Below are 23,260 nucleotides of genomic sequence, written 5' to 3' on the forward strand. Positions count from 1 at the left end.
ATTAAAAAAACCCTTTGTTGGAATGCTTTACACTTTCCACAGAACAGAAACTAAAATAACCTGTTGTACAGGTCACAAATACAGTCCTCGAGTTTTTTGACCATACACATGAGTATTGTCTAAAACATGTCTTCTTTGTAGCAGCTAAGTCCTGCCACCACTATGCGTGGCTGAGTTCACAAATCTGTTGTAACCTGTAGGTTCCCTGTCACTTCTCTGGCTTTCCTCTCCTGCTAAGCTTTGTTTCCTTGCAGTAATTAAAACCTTCTGCCACTGCCATAGCTACTGCTGCTGCTGGAACCGCCATAGCCACCTTGGTTTTGTGGTTTGGCAAAGTGGCCTCCACCACCATATGGGCCAGAGCTTCTGGCTCCAAAATTTCCTCCTTTCATGGGTCCAAAATTTGAAGATTGCTTGTTGTAATTGCCAAAATCATTATAGCTTCCACCGCCTCCAGAGTTGCTTCCATCGTTATCAAATCTATTATAGCCATATCCACTGACACCATATCTACCACCACCTTGACTGCCACCGAAGCCACCTCACCCACTGAAGTTTCCTCCACAGCCAAATTTGTCATTCCCATCAAAACCACCTCTATGACCACCACTGAAGTTTCCAGAACCACTTCGACCTCTTTGGCTGGAGGAAGCACTAGCCATCTCTTGCTTAGATAAAGCTTTCCTTACTTTACAGTTGTGCCCTTTCACAGTATGGTATTTTTGAATGACAGTCTCTCTTTTTTTTTTTTTTTTAATTTTTAACGTTTATTTATTTTTTAGACAGAGAGAGACAGAGCATGAACGGGGGAGGGTCACAGAGAGAAGGAGACACAGAATCTGAAACAGGCTCCAGGCTCTGAGCTGTCAGCACAGAGCCTGACGCGGGGCTGGAACTCAGGGACCGCGAGATCATGACCTGAGCCGAAGTCGGACGCCTAACCGACTGAGCCACCCAAGCGCCCCTGAATGACAGTCTTGTCTACAGAGTCATGATTGTCAAATGTTACAAAAGAAAAGCCTCTCTTTTTGCCACTGCCTCGGTCAGTCATTATTTCAATCCCTCCAATTTTCCCATACTATTCAATCTCTTAGATGATGTTCTTCAGTATTTTCTTTAATGCCATCGACAAAAATCTTTTTCACAGTTAAGTGGGCACCAGGTCTTTGAGAATTGTCTCTCGACACAGCCCTCTTTGGTTCTACAACTCTTCCATTCACTTTGTGTGGCCTTGCATTCATGGCTGCATCCACCTTTTCCACAGTGGCATAGATGACAAACCCAAAGCCTCTGGAGCACTTGGTGTTTGGATCTCTCATTACCACACAGTCTGTAAGCGTTCCACATTGCTCAAAATGGCTCCTCAGACTCTCATTGGTTATTTCAAAGCTCAGACCTCCGATGAAAAGCTTCCGCAGCTGTTCAGGCTCTTTGGGAGACTCTGACTTAGACATGATGGCAGTGGGAGGGGAGACTTTAATGATGCTTACTCAGCAGCGTCTGTGGGCAGAAAGGACTCAATAAATACTTGTTGAATGAGTAAAAGAATGAATGAATGAATGACTTTCCATACTTATATTATCTTATTCAATTCTCACAACAATCCAATACGGCAGATGTTATTATCCCATTAAGTAAGATGCTGGCTGATGGCCTCAGGATCTTTTATATATATAAAAGATATGTAATGTAAAATTTTTTATAATTATATATATATAGTATAATATATAATATATAATTTTGTTGTGTTCAGAAAGCATCCATCAGTTGTTTTCTTGAGTTTTTTTTTTTTTTCTTTCAGGAATGGGTATTGAATTTTGTTAAAGGCTTTTTCTAGCCTCTGTTAATTGCACTTAGGTCTATTATTAGAATATTTTATTACTGGATTCCTGGTATTGAACCAACTTTGCATATCTCGAATGAATGCCAGTTGGTTGTGAGGTATTGACTTTTTTTTAATGTGGGGTTAGATTCTGTCACTATTTTATTTTATATAGTACTTCAGATCAACATTTGTAAGTGATTTTATGTTAATTTCATACTTGCTTTATAAAAAGAAATAGGAAGCCTCTCCTTACTTTTAATGCTTTGATACACTTTATGGAGCATGGAGATTACCTAATCTTTGTAGGTTTGATAGAATTCCCTGTGAACTCATCTTGGCCTGTTTTTTTTTTTGTTGTTGTTGTTTTTTGTTTTTTTTTCCTTTTTGGTAGTTGCTTGGTTTCCTTATGTTTAAATATTCTATCTTCACTGAGGTTATTTTGGGTAGTTTATGTATCTCTAGGAAATTATTCATTTCATTTAGATTTCCAAATCTTTGTATTGAAGTCTGAAAAGTAGTCTTTTGCAATTTTACAATTTTTTCTATTTCAATGATATTTCCCTCTTGTTATTTTTTATGTTTGTATATTCATGCTTTGTCCTTTTTTTTTAAAATGTTTATTTATTTTTGAGAGACAGAGTGTGAGCAGGGGAGGGGCAGAGAGAAAGAGAGAGACACAGAATCTGAAGCAGGCTCCGGGGTCTGAGCTACCAGCACGGAGCCCGATGTGGGGCTCGAACTCACAAACCGCGAGATCATGACCTGAGCTGAAGTCAGATGCTTAACTAACTGAGCCATCCAGGCGCCCCGTTGCTTTCTCCTTTTTAAAATTAAATTAGGTAGTTGTCTATTTTGTTAATTTTTTTTTTAATTTGAGAGAGAGAGAGAGAGAGATTGAGAGAGCCTGCATATGAGCAGGGGAGAGGGGCATAGGGAGAAAGAGATTCTTAGCAGGCTCTATGCTCATGGCGCCCAATATGGGGCTCCATCCTGCAACCATGGAATCATGACCTGCGCTGAAATCAAGAGTCAGACGTTCAACTTATTGAGCCACCCAGGTGCCCTTATTTTGTTAAATTTTTCAAAATAACAGGATCTTGATTGATTATGTCTACTCTTTTTATTTTTTCCGCAATTATTTTCTGCTTTTATCTTCTTTGTGCTTTCTTTTGGTTTACTTTGGTTGTTGTTTTTCTAGTTTTTGAATTGGGAATTTAATTCATTTTCTTTTTTTAATGACAGCTTTATTGAGATATAATTCACATACCATAAAATCCACCCTTTTAAAGTATACAATTCAGTGATTTTTAATATATTCAGAGTTTTGCAACTATTACCACTTTCTAGTTTCAGAACATTTTCATCACTCCAGTCCCACCGAACATTTTCATCACTCTAGTCCCACCAATGGTCACTCCTTCCATTTTTTGGGTGATTCCAGTTGTTACAGCGGTCTTTTCCATGTTGAACTCAAATCTGTCTCCCTATAGTTTCCATCCATGGTCTTGTTTCTGTCTTCTGAGGCTCACAGGAGGTGAGCCTCTTTCTGTAGCTCTTCAAATATCTGAAACCTGCCAGACCTTGTGCTTAACTTCCTTTTAACTGTTTCTCACTTAACTGTGTAACTGTTCTCATTTGATTTGTTTCATAATTCATCATCACAAGTCTAATTGCGGATACTGGGATCACATGTAAGCATTTATGGTAGTTGCGTCACACTATTAAATCATATTGAACTTGTAGTCAAACAGAACCTCAGAGCATTTCTCATAGTTGCTGCTCCTTTTCCCAGATTGTTTTGGGGATCCAGGAATAGAATTGGTCATTTAATTTGAATATATTCTGATCCATCCCATTAATAAGCTTTGTTGAATCTATTTGGATTCAATATTATAGCAGTCCTTCCCACATTCAGGTTTGGTGAACATGCCTTTAATTTTCTAATCCAATTTTTGGTAGACATATTAGCCAGAGCATGGCAGAGGTTAGAGGTTAGCACTAGAGACTTTTCTGCAGGTTAACCTATATCAGTCAATGTTGGTGGTTTCCCAATATGTGTTCTGTGGGACAGTAACCTGATAAGATTCTCTATTTCATGGGTCAGATAAGTTGGGAGATGCTTCAGATTCTTTAACCCCCTTTTGGACAGTCATGATACACATATAATAATAGTAAAGGCTCTGAATGTCTTGCCATAAAGAAACCTGTTTCGGGGCGCCTGGGTGGCGCAGTCGGTTAAGCGTCCGACTTCAGCCAGGTCACGATCTCGCGGTCCGTGAGTTCGAGCCCCGCGTCAGGCTCTGGGCTGATGGCTCAGAGCCTGGAGCCTGTTTCCGATTCTGTGTCTCCCTCTCTCTCTGCCCCTCCCCCGTTCATGCTCTGTCTCTCTCTGTCCCAAAAATAAATAAACATTGAAAAAAAAAAAAAAAAAAAAAGAAACCTGTTTCACTTTGTTTAACCCAGTATTATCTAAACGTATTTGACAGAATCCTCATTTTTTAAAGTAACATCATTGTGCTCCCCCCAAACAAAAACCAAAACCCACAGTATAGTATTTCCTTACCTTGTCCCAAAAGATGTCCTAAAAAATTTAATTGTCTTGCTGATAATCAGATACTATGTTTCATTTGATCTACCAGTCAAACCAATGAAAACAGGTATTAATCTTCTATGGCTTGTTCCTACTGAACCCATATTGGCTGCCACCTGATTATCACTCTTCTTTGTATGAGATCACTAGTGTGGATTCTGCCTTCTTCCTTTTTTATTAGAATTGAGACAAGATTTGCTCAATTATATGTATGTCATTTCTGCTCTGAAGATCATCCTCCTGACAGAGATGATAGAGATGAAACAGAAATGGGGGCTCTTCATTTTCCTGTGCCATCATCTATTAACATAACATTATCAGCTGCTATCAGTGTTCCTTTTCCTTCCTTGTTCTTTCTGGCTCTCAAGCAGGGTTCAAAACCTATCTTATGCTGCTTTGTCTTTTTTAAAGTAGTAAAAACTTTTTGCGTATTTAACTTCCTTAATACATGCTTTTGTTTTTCTGACACTAATCTTTAAACTTTCTGTTAAAGAATTTAAAAACATACATATTTCTTGTTAGGCTATAACTTTTCTTTTCTTTTTTTTTAAACTTTAAAAAATATTTATTTATTTATTTTTGAGTGAGAGACAGCATGAGCGGGGAAGGAACAGAGAGAGGGAGACAGAGAATCCCAAGCAGGCTCCGAACTGTCAGCACAGAGCCTGATGTGGGGCTCAAGCTCACAAACTATGAGATCAAAACCAAGAGTCATATGCTTAACCAACTGAGCCACCCAGGTACCCCTAGGTTATAACTTTTCTAAAGACTCTTCTGCCTTTTCATAAGGAAGGAGAAGGACCAGGTCCTGGAGGGTGTGGGTTGTAAAATTCACTTAGCCCAGGGGCATTGGGATACTTTGGCAAACTCCTTAAAAAATTGCTGGCAGTGCTTTCCTGCCTTATATCCACTGTGAATCCCAGGCTATATATTCTGGTTTTTGAAACTGAACTCTTACTTATACTAGATAGAATTAACCAGTTTGAACTATTTTCATATTCAGTGCTTTTCATATTCATATTCATGTGCTTATTAGTAGATTCAACTCATGAAATATACACAAGTTTAATTAAATATTTATGTGAGGGATCAGTTGTTGACATGATCAATATTGGCAATCTGTGCAAGGGAAAATGCAGAAATATTTGGCAGGACACTGTGTACCATTGCAACATTTAATAAGCAATATGAAAGCACTTACTTGTTTTCTCTACAGGAACAAAGGTTGAACATTTTGCAAAAATTGGATGGAAAAATCATAAACATTCAGTTAATAACCCGTAAGTATTTCAGAAATATGAAATTGTAAAAATCTGAGTTATCCTGCTGTGTAATATACAACTTTATACTTAAAAAGTAAGGGGAAGACCTCAAAGATATTAACTAGAATGTTTTATTATTTTTCTTATAAAAGGCCTGTACCCAGGTAAACTTTTAACTACAGTTTTAGCTTTGGGTTTGTTTATATTTAGAATGTCATTTATTTAAGCTTAAGAAAGAATGTGGATGATTGCTGATAAAGTTTTAGTGAATTTTCATTGCTTATATGATATAATAGAAACTCCTTCATATGAGATAATAAGCTTGTTATAATTTGGCCCACTCTACCTTGCCAGTCTTATTTCCTACTACTTTCTGGTTATTTACAGTCTCTAGCTTCACCAGATCACTTGTTTTTTCCCAAGTGTAGTATACAGTACTCACTTCTGTGTTTTTACTTAGGCTGTTAACTCTCCCTGGAATATCCTTTTGTCTTTCTTTTGTTTGGTGAATATCTATTTACCCATCAAGCCCCAACCCAAATGTCATTCCTTCTCTAAACACCTTCTTAAAGCTTCCTGGGCCTAATTTTTTTTTTTTTTCTCATGAGTTTCATTCCACTGTCTGTATACCTCTATTATAACACATCACTCTATCCCACTTAGTTATTTATAAGTCTTTCTTTGATCATGATGGTCCTTGAGCAGAGATTCTGTCTTATCTTGTATCGTCAGCATCTAGCAGGGTATTGGAACATAGTATATGTTCAATAAAACTTTGCTGTTACTGAATAGTAGAGTTGGTATATGTGCTGCCGAAGTAAGCACCTGTATAGTAGAGTTTGAATAAGTAGTCTTAGCCCATGAAGATGATCTAGAGCAAATTCTTTGTCCTTAGAACTTGGAGAACCATGCAAATATCCTTTTTATTTCCTAAGTAGTAAGGAACTATACCAATGCATTGAGGAATTGACAACACTGCAGTTTCTTGGCTTTGAGGCTTCAAGGAGTAGCTCTTAACTTTCTCTAGAGAATCAAAGTCTTTCTCTTACTTAACACCCTGCCTAACCAGGCATCAATTATCCACTCATTATAGCATTCTTCTAAAGGGAATTCATTCACTCAACAAATATGTATTCAGCGGCGTACTGTGTGCAACACACCTTTAGCTGCTAGTGATACAGCAGTGAACAAGATAGATAAGTTCCTTGTCCCCAGTGGCCTTCCATTTCATATTGTAAATTTTCAATTATGTTGAATAGGCAAATGTTATTTCTGGATGTCAGTTTCATCATGTAAAACTCTTTGAAACAGCCAAGAAGAGCCTTCTAGGTTTTGCTCAGAAATTTCAGATGCCAACTTCTTGCACTAGGTTTTCCTTGGCTAGGAAAGAAAGAGAATCCTGTGTTTGCTCACTAGTTGTTATAGATACCCGGTTACATATTTCTAAGAAGGTTGAATTATAAAACTCTTCTCAAGTGTTTCCTCACAAATTATAAGAATACCTAAAGGCAGTGAGAATCTGTGATAAGTAGTGTCGAATTAGGGATAGTTCATGCCACTTGAGCTCTCAGACCTGTGTCTATAACTTACTCCTAGTTGTCTCTACTTAGATGCTTCATAAGTGCCTCAGAGTCAACATGGCCATACAGAATTGATCATTTTTTCTCAACCCTATTTTTACTTTAGTATTCTTCATGAATGACATCAATATATACCTAATAATAGAAAACTAGAAGTCATTCTTAACTCTGCTTTCTTCCTCAGTGTCCCATATGAATTGCAGATGAGTTGAGGATGAACAGAATGCTGCGTCCTTACTGTCTCTTGAACTCATCCCTTCTTTCTGTCTTTAACTTCCAATTCCCTACTCTAGGCCCTTAGCATTTCTTGCCTTAATTATTGCTCTCATCTCTTAGTTTAGTTGCTTTTGATAATGCCCTTCACCATCCCTTTTGTGTACCATAGCCTTCTTGTTTAAATACAAGTCTGATTGTTACACTCCAGCTTAATATCCTTTAGTAGTTCCTCAATGTTTTTAGTGTAAAATGTAAATACCATATACTGGCCTTTCATGGTCTGATCTTTGTTTATTTCTCTTGCTCCATCTTTGTCACCTTGTGACTACATTTCCTCCCAAACTTCATGCCCTAGCTTCAGTGAGCTACTTTAACTCAAGAGGCTTTGTGTATCCTGATTCTTTTGCCAGTAATTCTCTGTCTCCTCCTTCCTCTTATTTGCTAACCCCAGAGGGAAAGCTCCCTCTGGTATCTGGGTCTGATGCTCATCCTGTGTGCTCTCGTGGCACTCTGTATAACATTTCTGTCGTGGTATTTATCATATTGTATTTATTTGCCAGAGATTCATACTGAGTTCCTTGAGGGTAAGGACTATGCCCATGTCCCACATGCCTACCACAGGATCTGGCACAAATTAAGTGTTTTATGGAAGTTGGTGATGATCAAAGTTAACTTTAGAAGAAAAGGTACAGATACTAGTATGCAGATCTAAGTTACATGGGCTTTATTTCTAAACATTTGAATTGCTGTTCATTTCCATACCAGTTGAAGTTTGCTTATAGACTCTCCTTTGTGGTGTCTACTGCTTCTGTTATTTTTGCCAGAGCAGTTTCTGAAATCATCTCATTTTATTGTTAGAGGAGCCAAAGGGGATAAAAATAAGTTTCTTCTTTGCAGTGGTTAAGTTTCTTCTTCACAGAAAGGAAATGTGTTTTGAAGTATGCAGATAATTTATTATAGGTTTTCTACATTTATTTAAGAACTCCATTAGCCTTCATTAAAAGTAATTGTATAATATCATCCCCACAAAAGGCTGAATTGCAAGTAATTTTGTTTTGCTCTTAAGGAACTAGTATTTAATAATTCTCTAGGTAGTGGTGGTGGTGGTGGTGGTGGTGGTGGTATTACATTTTAACCCCCAACTGATCTGGCACCAACTGGGTATACTGCAATTCAATTCTGGCACTAACCACCCGAGTTGATGCAGACCCCAGGAATTAAGAACTTAGTCCTCCGCAAGACTGCCCTCACTTAAGATGCCAGCCACAAGTAGGGTCTCTGACCAACTGGTCAAGTACTGGTCAAGTACTTCTGACCAACTGACTATAAATACAGGGGTTTCCATGAGCTCTCAGGTTTGATAATTCACTAGAGTTCCTCACAGAATTCAGGAAAGTGCTATACTTATGATTACAGTATTATTATAAAGTATACAGCTCAGGAACAGCCAAATAAAGAGGCACATAAGGCAAAGTCTGAGAGGGTTCCTAAAGCAGAGCTTCTGTACCTTCTCCCCATGGAGTCAGGGCACATTACCCTCCTGGTATATTAAGGTACTCACCAACCAGGAAGCTTCAGCAAGCTTCAGTGTCCAGAGTGTTTACTGGGGCTTTATGCAGACGTACTTGATTAAATCATTGACACAAGATTGAATTCAATCTCCTGCCCCTCCCTTCTCCTTAGGGGTCAAACTGGCTCAAAAGTCCTAACCCCTATATTCACACAGTTGGTGTTTCTGGTGACCAGCCCCCACCCCCCATACAGTTAACAGGGGGCCCACTATAAGTCACCATATTAGCATAACAAAGACTCCTGTCACTCAGGAAATTGCACAGGTTTTAGAAGCTCCATGCTAGGAAGCCAGGATGAAGATTAAACACATTTTTATTTTACAACATATTGTATTTTGGAGTTCAGATTTTTAAAAAATTCAGTTCAAACAACTTACTTATTAAAGGTTGAAACTTCAAGCTGTATTACAAAGCTGTAGTCATCAACACAGTATGGTACTGGCACAAGAACAGACACATAGATCAATGGAACAGAATAGAGAACTCAGAAATGGACCCACAAACTTATGGCCAACTATCTTTGACAAAGCAGGAAAGAATACCCAATGGAAAAAAGACAGTATCTTCAGCAAATGGTGTTGGGAAAAGTGGACAGCGACATGCAGAATGAACCTGGACCACTTTCTTATACCATACACAAAAATAAACACAAAATGGATGAAAGACCTAAACGTAAGACAGGAAGTCATCAAAATCCTAGAGGGGAAAATAGGCAACAACCTCTTTGACCTCAGCCACAGCAACTTCTTACTTGACATGTCTCCAGAGGCAAGAGAAACAAAAGCAAAAATGAACTATTGGGACTTCATCAGGATAAAAAGCTTCTGCACAGGGAAGGAAACAATCAACAAAACTCAAAGGCAACCAACAGAATGGGAAAAGATATTTGCAAATGACATATCAGATAAAGGGTTAGTATCCAAAATCTATAAAGAACTTCTCAAACTCCACACCGAAAAAACAAATAATCCAGAAAAGGAATGGGCAAAAGACATGAATAGACACTTTTCCAAAGAAGACATCCAGATGGCTAAGAGACACATGCAAACATGCTCAACATCACTCATCATCAGGGAAATACAAATCAAAACCACAATGAGATACCACCTCACACCTGTCACAATGACAAAAATTAACAACTCAGGCAACAACAGATGTTGACGAAGATGCAGAGAAAGAGGATCTCTTTTGCACTGCTGGTGGGAAAGCAAACTGGTGCGGCCAGTCTGGAACTCAGTATGAAGGTTCCTCAAAAAATTAAAAATAGAGCTACCCTATGACCCAGCAATTGCACTACTAAGTATTTATCCGAAGGAAAGACGAGTGCTGGTCCAAAGGGGCACATGCACCCCAATGTGTATAGCAGCACTGTCAACAATAGCCAAAGTATGGAAAGAGCCCAAATGTCCATCGATGGATGAATGGATAAAGAAGATGTGGTATATATATACAATGGATTTGGCGATCAAAAAGAATGAAATCTTGCCATTTGTAACAATGTGGATGGAACTAGAGTGTATTATGCTAAGTGAAATAAGTCAGAGAAAGACAAATATCCTATGATTTCACTCATGTGTGGAATTTAAGATACAAAACAGATGAACATAAGGGAAGGGAAGCAAAAATGTTATAAAAACAGAGAAGGAAGACAAGCCATAAGAGACTCTTAAATACAGAGAACAAACTGAGGGTTGCTGGCAGGGGGTTGGGTCGGGGGAAGGGCTAAAGGGGTGAGGGGCATTAAGGAGGACACTTGTTGGGATGAGCACTGGGTGTTACATGTAAATGATGAATCATTAAATTATATTCCTGAATGTATTATTGCGCTATATGTTAACTAACTTGGATTTAAGTTAAAAATAAATAAAAATTAAAAAATAAAAGAGAATCTTATATTAATAGAACAGTCAAAATATATTAAATGAAAAAAAATATATTAAATGAAGATGCCTATAGTATTACCAGTTTTAGCGTAGCACTTATTATATTACTCATAATAACCATAATAAAAAGTTAATATTTATTGAAAAAAAGGTTGAAACTCTTCATAAAAGCCTATCTTTTGTTTGTAAAAATAATACTTACATATTATTCTCTGACTTCTGGATCAGAACATTTTCAACAAAAATTATAACTGCTACTTCGTATTCTGTAACTACTTATTTTGTATTTAGGAATTCCCAGTTCCAGAAGGAATACAGTTTAGAGGAAGTGATGAAATCTCGAGAAGTTTTTGATTATTTGACTATCTTACAATGTTGGTAAGAAAACCACATTTTAATATTTAATAGAAGTAACTGCTCCATCTGCGTATATCTGTAACTGTATCTGCTTGTATAGAGCTCCTACTAATGAAGTCCTCACTCTTGCACGCCCTTACTTCCTATTCCTTTTTTTTTTTTTTTTTGAGAGCGAGAGAGAGAGAGAGAGAGAGAGAGAGAATGAGCGAGAGTGTGCACGTGTAGGAGCAGAGGGAGAGAGAAGGAGAGAATCTTAAGCAGGTTCCATGTTCAGCACTGAGTCTGAGCTCAGCATAGAGCCTGAAGTGGGACTTGAAGTGGGCCTCAGTCCCACGATCATGAGATCATGACTTGAGCTGAAATCAAGAGTCAGATGCTTAACTGACTGAGCCACCCAGGGGCCCCTTTACTTCCTATTCCTATCTGGAGACAGACTGTCTTTTCTCTTGGAAAATTATGTACTTCATTTCCTTCATTCTTGAGTTCTACCTACTTTTTAAAAATTGTATTTTATTCATTTAAATGTGGCTTAGGAGGCCAGTAGAGTCCAGAGTTTCTCCCTTGAGCATTTTGTTTTCTCTACTGTATGCTTCTATCTTATGAAATGTTACTCAGTTATAGTAGCTAAGAGTAAACATAAAATAGGAAAAATGAAAACAAGAAAAAAATAGCTCTAATAATAATAATAGTTGCATCTTGAAAATTGCTTGACAATATCTGTTTCCCAGAAGGTTGAATTGGTACTGTATAGCTCCTGCTTATCACCTGGAAGACCCTGGTAGGATGCAATTGAATAAATGGGGTCAGCTTTTATCTGTTGCAATATGAAGGTCTGCCCATTTATAAAGTCCAGCTGAACTCAGAGAAGTCTTCTTGTGTTTGCCATTTTCCTTCACAGCTTTGCTATAAGGAAAAAATCTATTTTGAGGAGATCTCTTAACTAAACCCCACCTTCTGGTTTGGACTTTCTGGTATTTCCTATTCTGTCCTTTCCAAGTTTCAAAAGGATTCCAAGACTGATTATTTGGAGATAACAATGTTAGAGCTAGTTAGGCCCATAGTAGATTTTTATTGTACTAGAATAGGAAAAACTGTGTTGACTCCTCAGAAGTCACCAGAAGATGCCTTATGCATCTGCAAAGGTAAATTCAGATTCTTTGCATTAAGAATGTTTTGGGAGAGACCCTTACAGACCAAGCAGTGGCTGATAGTGTTTAAGTTCTTGATAGAGATTCAGTTCTCAAGTGGGAAGCATGTATAATTTTTAACTGTAGATTTCACAAAGAAGACAGTGCAATGACCAGCAAGCATAATCAGCTTTTCCACATAGAAAGAACTCTTGGTCTGAAACCCTAAGATAGAGGTGCACTGGATGTAAATGATTATTTTTACCTCCTCTTAGTCCCACTTCAGATGGTGCTGCAGCGGCAGTTTTGGCTAGTGAAACATTTGTACAGAAATATGGCCTAGAATCCAAAGCTGTGGAAATTGTGGCACAAGAGATGGTAACTGATTTGCCAAGCTCATTTGAAGAAAATAGCATTATTAAAATGGTATGTCTGAGATTCTATTTTATTTATCAATTGAGGGCTTTCTGTTTTAAAATTTCAAGGTGACCTCATGTTGTCATTAGCTCTGGAAGTTATTTACTTGAAAAAAATCAGTCCAGAATATTTAATATTATAATCCATCCTTAAGAATCTGTTAAGGGAAAATAACTGATGAGAACATATGCTTCTTGTGGTAGAGCCATAAATGCACTTTTAATTAACTAGACGTACTATTTTGGTGGTTTTTTTTTGTTTTGTTTTGTTTTGTTTTGAGTTGACTGGATATGCCCAGAACTCCTTTCTTACAGAGTTAAGGGAAAAACAAGGATATTTTCAGGGAACTTTCTTGACCTTAGCACTTTAAAAATCTTGATTAAAGATTGAGTAAATGTGGAAGAAGTTAAAAAATGACAATTCAGACCTAGAGTTAGTTGAATATTTGAAGATATACACATACATATTTAAAAATGTACCCGTGCACGTATACACAAATGTATAACAATGATAAGGTAATTAGAGTTTACAAAATGATTTTACAACAATGCTTTGAATTTGAAAATGTCTCTATAACTTGCCCAAGATCACAAAGCTGGGATGTGGTTGAGGTGGAACTTCTCAGCTTTTCTGTGTAATACATTTACACCACAGTTTTATGCCTTGGAGAGTTTGCTTGTTATTGTCTGAGACCAAAGGGGGGTTAAGAGCATGGGTTTGGAAAAATGTTATCCTATATGATTTTTTAAAAGAAGATTGTTTGTTGTCACATAGAAATTCCTTATATTTTTAGTGTATCTGAATCGTAATTATCTATTGCTCAATCTCTTCAAACTATTTACCACAACAACAAATTGTGGTTTGACTGAGTTTTTATAACTGTGCAAGATATGGCCTAAGGAATTTTAAGTCCTTTTTATATATTTATTTAAAATTCTGGTTTTTGTTTTGTTTTGTTTTGTTTTTTCTGGGCATCTGGGTAGCACAGCATCCAACTTTGGCTCAGGTCATGATCTCACAGTTCATGAGTTTGAGCCCTGCGTCGGGCTCTGTGCTGACAGCTTAGAGCCTGGAACCTGCTTTGGATTCTGTGTCTCCCTTTCTCTCTGCCCCTCCCCTGCTTGCACTCTGTTTCTCTTTCTCTCAAACATAAATAAACATTTTTTTTAATTCTGTTTTTTTTCTTATATTTTTTTAAGTTTATTTATTTATTTTGAGAGAGAGAGTGAGAGAGAGCAGGGGAGGGGCAGAGAGGGACAGACAGAATCCCAAACAGGCTCCATGCTCTTGGTGAGGAGCCCTGATGTGGGGCTCGAACTCACAAACCATGAGATCATGTCCTGAGCCAAGATCAAGAATTGGATGCTTAACCGACTGAGCCACCCAGGTGCCCCTAAAATTCTGTTTTTTATAGTATACAATTTAATATGTACATTCTCCATCCTGAATATTCTTTTATTTAGACTTTCCATGTAATAGAGAATCATTCTAAGATTTGATTATTAATCTCAACTGAGATTTTAATTTGCATAGTCAGTTTTCAACTGTAAAGGTTATACATGTTAATCTCTCAGAAATCGTATATAAAAGTCCCAATTTTGATGCCCTTAACTTACTTATATGTGGTTTTGGCTTTAGGTTGGCTTTGATATGAGCAAAGAAGCTGCTAGAAAGTGCTATGAGAAATCTGGCCTGAGACCAAGTGATATTGATGTCATAGAACTTCATGATTGCTTTTCTGTCAATGAACTCCTTACTTATGAAGCACTGGGACTCTGTCCAGAAGGTAATATCTTTGGTGAGATGCAGATTAACTTAGTAAAGTCACTGAGGACATTTCAGTTTTGCCATTAAAAAAAGGAATTCACTAATTGCCTTTCCTTTCATGTTGACTCTGCCATACTGTGCAAAGTAAATGTAAGCTATCCCAATACTGGACTTTTTAGAGCATGTAGTCTTGGATAATACCACCACTGACATAATAGGTTATACAAATAATTTGTATTATGTGTATCAGAGGAACTTAGAATGAATTGTTAAGTAAAAAAAAAAAAAAAAAAGGATAAAAATTACATATGTACTTCCAAATATTTCATATTGTATTTTTTTTTCCCAGAGAGGGAGCATGAGGCGGGGGAGAGGGGTAGAGGGAGAGAGAGAGAGTATCTTAAGCAGGCAACATGGTCAGTGTAGAGCTGGACATGGGGCTGGAGCCCATGACCCTGGGATCATAACCTCAGCCGAAATCAAGAGTTGGGCACCTCAACTGACTGACCCACTCAGGTGCCCCTTGGTTCTTTTTTTTTTAAGTTTATTTATTTATTTTGAGAGAGAGCGTGCCCATGCATGAGAGCTGGGAAGGGGCAGAGAGGGACGGAGAGAGAGAATCGCAAGCAGGCTCTATGCTAATGTGGAGACCAGTGCAGGGCTTGATCCCACGAACCCTGAGATCCTGACTTGAGCCGAGATCAAGAGTTGGATGCTTAACTGACTAAGCCACCCACGTTCCCCCATATTGTGTTTGAATAAAGACTTGCAGAAAGGAAAATGTGAAAACTAGTTGGTGAGATCTGGAGGATTTTTTTTCTTTTCTTTTATAAAAAGGTTGTATTATTTTTCATTACCATAAGCAGTGTATGAGAGTTTGAGTTGCTTCACATCCTCACCAATATTGATATGGTCAGTTTTAAATGTTTTAGCCACTCAAAAGAGTATGTGATGTCCTGCAGCATTCAGATAAAAAAAGAAATAAATGGCATCCAGATTGGTAAGGAAGAAGTAAAACTGTCACTATTTGCAAATGACATGATGCTATATATAGAAGACTCTAAAGACTCCACTAAAAAAACTATTAGAACTAATAAGTAAACTCAAGAAAGTTGCATGATACAAAATGAGCATACAGAGATCTCTTGCATTTCTATACACTAATAATGAAGTAGCAGGAAGAGAAATTAGGGAAACAATTCCATTTACAATTATACCAAAAAGAATAAAACACCTAGGAATAAATTTAACCAAGGAGGTGAAAGTGTTTTATACTCTGAAAATTATAAGACATAGAGGAAAGAAACTGAAGATGACACAAAGAGATATACCATGCTTATGGATTGGAAGAATGAATATTGTGAAAATATCCATAAGAATATTCCCAGAGGAATGTATAGATTCAATGTAATCCCTATTAAGATACCAGTAGTATCTTTCATAGAACTAGAACAGATACTTCATTTTTTTAATGTTTATTTTTATTTTTGAGAGAGAGAGAGAGCACAAGGTGGGAAGGGACAGAGAAAGAGGGACAGAGGGTCCAAAGCAGGCTTCTTGCTGACAGTGTCAAGCCCAATGTGGGGTCTGAACTCACGAACCTCGAGATCATGACCTGAGCTGAAGTCAGACGCTCAACCAACTGAGCCACCAAGGTGTACCTAGAACAGATCATCCTAAAATTTGTATAGAACTATAAAGGACCTCAAATAGCCAACGCAATCTTGAGAAAGAAGAATAATAGCTGGAGGTATCCCAATCTCTGATTTCAAGATATACTACAAAACTGTAGTAATCAAAACAGCATGACATTGGCATAAAAATAGGCACATAGATCACTGGAACAGGAGAGCCCAGAAATAAACCCACTTCTTGTATGGTCAATTAATCCACAACTAAGGAGGCAAGAATATACAATGGGAAAAGACAGTCTCTTCAGTAAATAGTGCTAGGAAAACTGGACAGCCAAATTGGACCACTTTCTTACACAATACACAAAAATAAACTCAAAATGGATTAAAGACCTAAAGTTCAGACCTGAAACCATAAAACTTTTAAAAGAAAACATAGGTGGTAATCTCTTGGACACATTAACCTTAGCAACATTTTAATGGATATGTCTCCTCAGGCAAGGGAAACAAAAGCCACAATAAACTTTTGGGACTACACCAAAATAAAAAGCTTTTACACAGCAAAGGAAGCTATCAACAAAACAAAAAGGCAACTTCCTGAATGGGAGAAGATATTTGCAAATGATATATCTGATGAGTTAATGTCCAACATATATAAAGAATTTATACAAGTCAACATGAAAAAACCCAAATAATCTGATTAAAAAATGGGTAGAGGACCTGAATAGGCATTTTCCAGAGAAGACATACAGATGGCCAACAGACACATGAAAAAGATTGTGAACATCACTTGTCGTCAGAGAAATGCAAATCAAAGCCGCAATGAGATACCACTTCCCATCAGTCACAATACCGAATATCAAAAAGACAAGAAATAAATGTTGGCAAGGATGTAGAGAAAAGAGAACACTTATGCACAGTTGATGGGAATATAAATTGTTATAATCACTGTGGAGAACAGTATGGAAGTTCCTCGGAAAATTAAAAATAGAGGGCACCTGGGTGCTTCAGTTGTTAAGCATCTGACTTCAGCTCAGGCCATGATCTCACAGTTTGAGTTTGAGTCCCACACTGGGTGAGCTTGGGCCCTGCATTGGGTGAGCACTAGCCATGCTTTGGGTGAACAGGAGCCTTGCTTTGAGTGAGCCCCGCTTCTCTCTCTCTCTGTCTTCCCTTTCTGTCTCTCTGCCCCTCCTGGGATTCTCTCTCTCTCTCTGCTTCTTGTTCACTTGTGTCCTCTCTCTCTCTCTCAAAAAAATAAATAAAAAAAAATAGAAACATCATGCAATCCAGTAACCCACTACTAGGTATTTACCCAAAGAAAGCAAAAACACTAATTTGAAAAGATATATGCACCCCTATGTTTATTGCAGCATTATTTACCACAGCCACAATATGGGAGCAACCCAAGTGTCCATCAGTTGATGACTGGATAAAGATGGTGTGTGTGTGTGTGTGTGTGTGTGTGTATACACACACACACATATACATACATATGTATACATATATATACATATACATACACACGTATATATACATATATATTTACAATGGAATATTACTTGGCCATAAAAAAGAATGAGATCTTGCCATTTGTGACAACATGGATAGATGTAGAGGGTATTATGCTAAGTAAAATAAGTCAGACAGAGAAAGTCTAGTTTTCTTCTTTTCTTGGTTTTGGCATTAGAGTTACGTTGGCCTCATAAAACAAATTGACCATTCTATATTTTCTGTAACCATTCTATATTTTCTGACAAAGTTTGTGTAACCTAAAGAATTTACCAATGTAATCAAGTAGTTTTAAGTTTTCTTTTTGGGAAAGTTGTTGATAAAAAATTTGTTAATAGATATGGGGCTCTTCAGATTTTCTGTGTCTTCCAGTATCTATCAATTTTTGTAAGTTGTATTTTTAAAGAAATTTACCCATTTCATTTAAGTTGTCAAATTTATTGTCTGAACTTGCGTGAAGTATTCTCGTATTATTCTTTTTTTTTTTAAGTTTATTTATTTAAAGAGAGAAAGCACGAGAGAAAGCAACCATGAGTGGGGAGGGGCAGAGAGAGAGAGAGAGAGAGAGAGAGAGAATCCCAAGCAGCTCCATGCTGTCAACACAGAGCCTGACTTGGGGCTCTATCCCACAAACTGTGAGATCATGACCTAAGCTGAACTCAAGAGTCAGATGCTTAATCATTTTAAACATTTAAAAAATTTTTTGAACTGAATAATTATGAAATATATCAAATTTTGTAGAAGGTAGCTAAAATACTGCTTAGAGGAAAATGTGCAACTTTAAATATTTACATTTGAAAAGGAGAAGGATCTAAAATAAATGACCTAAGGTTCTCTTGTAAGAAACTTAAAAGAAGAAAACCAAAGTAAACCCAAAGTAAGTTAAAGAAAGTTAAAATTGAAGAGCCGAAATCAATGAAATGGAAAAAACAGACAATAAAGAAAATTAACAAAGCCAAAGCTGAATCTTCATAAAGCTCAACAAAACTGACAAACCTCTACCTAGGTAGATCAAGAAAAAAGAAGAACACCAATCTCCAATACAAGGAATAAAAAAGAAGTTATCACTATAGATCCTATGGACATTAAAAGAATAATAGGAGAGGGACACTTGGGTGGCTCAGTTGGTTCAGTGTCCAACTCTTGATTTCGGCTCAGGTCATGATCTCGCATTTCGTGAGATTGAGCTCCACGTTGGGCTCTGTGCTGACAACATGGAACCTGCTTGGGATTCTCTCTCCCTCTCTCTCTGCCCCTCCCTCCCTCAAAATAAATAAATAAACATTAAAAAAATTTAATATCCAGGTATTTAGAATTTTCCTGGATATATTACTGTTAATTGCTTTCTAATTGTGCTATAGTAAGAGAATACACTTTGATTTTGATCCTTTCAAATTTATGATTTTTATTTTATGGCTCAACATGTGGTATATATTGGTGAATTTATCTATCATTGCACTTGGAAATTATGCAGATTCTGCAGTTATCAGATGTAATGTTCTAAACATATCAATTAAATTGAGATGATTGATAGGATTTTTCAGATCTATGTCTCTAATGATTTATTTGTTTTGCTGTTATCATTTGCTGAGAGGGGTGTTAAAATCTCCTACATAAATTGTGGAATGGTCTCTCTCCCTTCTAGTTCTATCAATTTTTGCTTTATTTTGCAAGCACAAGCACATTTATAGTTGTATATCTTCTGTTTTTTTCATTATGAATATCTTGCTTTATGTCTGGTTATAGTCTTTGTTTAGAAGTCTCTTTTTGTCTGACTAACATAGTTGCTCCAGCCTTTTTATGCATACTGTTTGCATGATATATATTTTCTATTCATTAGCTTTTAATCTATTTATGTTGTTTATCTGTATAAGGTATATCTCTTGTAGGTAGTAGTGTATCATTTTTAGCCTTTGTCAATTTCTACCTTTTTACTGGAGTATTTAAATCTGCTCTAATACAGTCACCATTAACTATATGTAATTATTGAATCCTTGAAATGTGGCTGTTCCAAATTGAGATGTGTTGTGTGAAGTACACATTGGATTTTGAAAACTTAATATGAAAAATAGAATGTAAAGTATTAATTTTTTTACTGCTTACATGTTAAAATGAAATAGTTTGGATATATTGGGTTAAATAAAATGTATATTAAACAAAATATATGTTAGAAAATTTTAAAGTACATATGTGATTTGCATTATATTTCTGTTGGACAGTGTGACTTAGATTATTAAGATCATTAACTTGACCACTTTTATCTCTTACCTGTTGTGCTCTCTGTTTTTTGTTCTGTTCTCCCTCTCCTGCTTTCTTTTGGATTATTTGAATATTTTTATTTTATGTTTTTATTTTTTGGTTTTAAATGTATATTTTTATTTCTTAAAGATAGTTTTTTAAAAAAAGTTTATTTATTTATTTTGAGAGAGAGCACATGGGGAGTGGCAGAGAGAGAGGGAGAGAGTGAATACCAAGTAGGCTCCACACTGTCAGTACAGAGCCTGATGTGGGGCTCAAACTCAAAAACTGTGGGACATTGACCTGAGCTGAAATCAAGAGTCAGAGGCTTAACTTCCTGAACTACCCAGGTGACCCTATTTATTTCTGAGAGAGAGAGAGAGAGAGAGAGAAAGAGAGAGAGAGAGAGAATATTCATGCGTATAAGTGGGGGAGAGGTAGAGAGGGAGAGAGAGAATCCCAAGCAGGCTCCACACTGTCAGTGCAGAGCTGGATGCAGGGCTTGATCCCATGAATTGTGAGATCATGACCTGAGCCAAAGTCAAGGGTCAGATACTTAACCAACTAAGCCACCCAGGCACCCCTATTTGAATACACTTAGTATGACTTTTATTTTGTGTATTGAACTTTGGCCATATCTCTTTAGTTAGTTTCTTTGTTTTTTAATTTAATTTAATTGTATTGTATTGTATTGTATTGTATTGTATTGTATTGTATTGTATTGTATTTTCAAGTTAGTTAACATACAGTATAGTCTTGGCTTCAGGAGTAGAACCCAGTGATTCATCTCTTACATATGACACCCAGTGCTCATCCCAAGAAGTGCCTTCCTTAATGCTCATCTGCCACCCATTTAACACCCCCAGTTTTTTTTGTTTTTGTTTTTGTTTTAGTGGTTGCAGGGTTTCTTAACCTCAATGTTGTTGATGAATTAGATTATTCTTGGTCTTGGGGGTTGTGTATTGCAGGAAGTTTAGCAGCATTCCTGGTTTCTACCCACTAAATGCCTAATACTTCTAATACATAGAAATAAGGGATCCTCTTCTCTGCCTGTCTCCTCTGTGAACTTTCTCTTTTACTCTCTGACCTGTATGGGTTTCTTTTCCTGGTTCCTCTGGTTAGAAAGATGGAGTTTCTGTTAGCGTTTTGGCTACCTATGCTTCCCTACTGCCAGTAATGCTCCAGGATGGTGCTCACCCTTGGAACAAAGCTGTTGAGAGAGCCTAAAAAGAGAAAACTTGGAATTTACCCTTGTATAGTGGCTTCTCCAAGTTTTAACTCTCATTGATTCCCCTGCATTTGTTGACTTTTCAGAGTCTTCAAGTAGTTGTTTTTTGTATTTTATCTAGTGTTTTATATTGTAAACAGTGGGAGACACAGGCTATAGTGAATATATATGCTATGCTGCTTTAGTAGAACTGGAACATAATCTCAAGGTTTTAAATATATATACATTTTGATATATGATGATGACTTTCAAAATTATATCCCTAGCTTATACCACTTCCCTGATCTCTAGACTTATATGTCCAGCTGCCTATTTTTCAAGAGTTTTTTGGATGTCTCATTAGTATCTCAAATCCAAGTCCAAATTGAGTTCCTCCAAATTGAGACTTCCTCCTTCCTCAGTCTTCCCCATCCTCCTGTTGCTCCAGTTCCTCTTTTTCTTTCATAGCCCCCTTTGAATCCATCTCTAATTCCTGGTGGCTATGGACTCTGCCTTCTAAATATATCCAGAATACAACCATATCTTACCACTTTTTATCACTACCAGCCTAGTCCAGACCACTGTTATTTCTCACTTACATTATTGCAGTAGTCTCATAACTGGCACCCCTTCTTCTGCCTTGTCTCCTTATGGTTTATCTCCTATAATGAAGCTTTCATGGTCCTGTTAAAAGCATACAGCAGATCAATATCATTCCTCTGATCGTCTCGTTCAGGAGTAAAAGCCAAATGTGATCGGTCCCTTTTATTCCCCTCTCACATCTTTCTGACTTCTACATCTCCGACTCTTTTACTTTGCTGCAGCTGCATTGGGCTCTTTCCTCAAACACTCCAGACTTACTTCTAGCTCAGGGCCTTTCTTTGTTCCACATATCCATATGATTTGCTCCCTTATTCCCTTAAGGTCTTTGACCAAATGTCAAAGTGGAAGACTTCTCCCATAACTTGGTTTAAAATGTGAACTCCTTACCCTGTCTTTTTGGTCCCAACACTTACTGTACCCCCTTTCCTGCCTTTACCCCACCCCATGGTGCTTATCACCACTCTGTTATATATCTTACTTTCATTACATATTGTCTGTCTCTTCCTTACACCTCTCCTGACAGTGAAGTTAATTCCATTAGAACAGGGATATTTGCTTCATTATTGCTGTATCCCCTAGTTTCCAGTGCAGTTTTTGGCACATAATTGCTTTCTATTTATTTTCTTATCGGTGACCCATAAGAATGGTTGTTACAGTACTTTCATCTCTGGATCACTTTTAGTTGATGGGCTCAAGATATTGCCAGTGGAATCTTCTAATACTTAATAGGTTGTATATATTATAAAAAAGAAAATGCAGTGAATTATTCCATTCTTGGGGTTGCTTTGTATTCAGTCTGCTATTAGTTGGTATAGTAACAATATTTAGGAGTTCTAAAAGCAGTAATGGCAGGTAGAATACCTGTTATGGCCAGAGCCTTATATCAGGCTCTATGTCAGAAACACCAAAAAATAAAAGAATGCCTCAGTGGATGGTTTTTAATCTACAACCTAGATTTAAAGTGAAATTAGAAGTGTTAGTCATAGGGGTGTCTGGGTGGCTCAGTCAGTGGAGCATGTGACTTTTGATCTCAGGATTGTGAGTTTGAGCCCTACATAGGGTGTAGAAATTACTTAAAAATAAATTCATAAAAAAAAAGAAGTGTGAGTCATAAAAAATTTTGTGATTAGTGTGTTTCATTTTACCAATAGAGAAACTCTTTGGTTTTTGAAGGCAATAAAATATATTGGTTAAGAACACGGGCTATGAAGCCAGGCTGCCTGATGATTAATCCTAGATTAGTCCCCTGCTGTTGCCTTGGCTAGTTACTTAACATCTATGTGGCTGTTGCCTCATCTGTAAAATGGGAATGATAACACGTACTTCATAGTGTTGAGGATTAAATTATGTAGATATATGTAATAATTAGAACAAGGCCTGACACAAAGGGAGTACATAAAAGCTATTAGCTATCTCTGACAGTACCATAACCACCATCTTTCTTTGGAGGTTCTACTTCATTATCAGAAATACC

General features: G+C 37.1%; 1 protein-coding gene and 1 pseudogene across 1 annotated transcript in view; one reads left to right on the forward strand and one right to left on the reverse strand.

The window, feature by feature from the left end:
* The window catches only part of SCP2 (sterol carrier protein 2), a 125,403-nt gene that overhangs the window by 34,596 nt on the left and 67,547 nt on the right, over positions 1 to 23,260 (forward strand). The window contains exons 7-10 of the mRNA XM_053214050.1: positions 5,632 to 5,695; positions 11,219 to 11,305; positions 12,687 to 12,837; positions 14,467 to 14,614. Of these exons, the coding sequence (XP_053070025.1) occupies positions 5,632 to 5,695; positions 11,219 to 11,305; positions 12,687 to 12,837; positions 14,467 to 14,614 (450 nt within the window). The remainder of the gene's footprint in view (positions 1 to 5,631; positions 5,696 to 11,218; positions 11,306 to 12,686; positions 12,838 to 14,466; positions 14,615 to 23,260) is intronic.
* Positions 77 to 1,546, reverse strand: LOC106987887 (heterogeneous nuclear ribonucleoprotein A1-like; annotated as a pseudogene).

The sequence above is a fragment of the Acinonyx jubatus genome, chromosome C1, assembly GCF_027475565.1.
Source record: "Acinonyx jubatus isolate Ajub_Pintada_27869175 chromosome C1, VMU_Ajub_asm_v1.0, whole genome shotgun sequence".
In the NCBI taxonomy this organism is placed as follows: Eukaryota; Metazoa; Chordata; class Mammalia; order Carnivora; family Felidae; genus Acinonyx; species Acinonyx jubatus.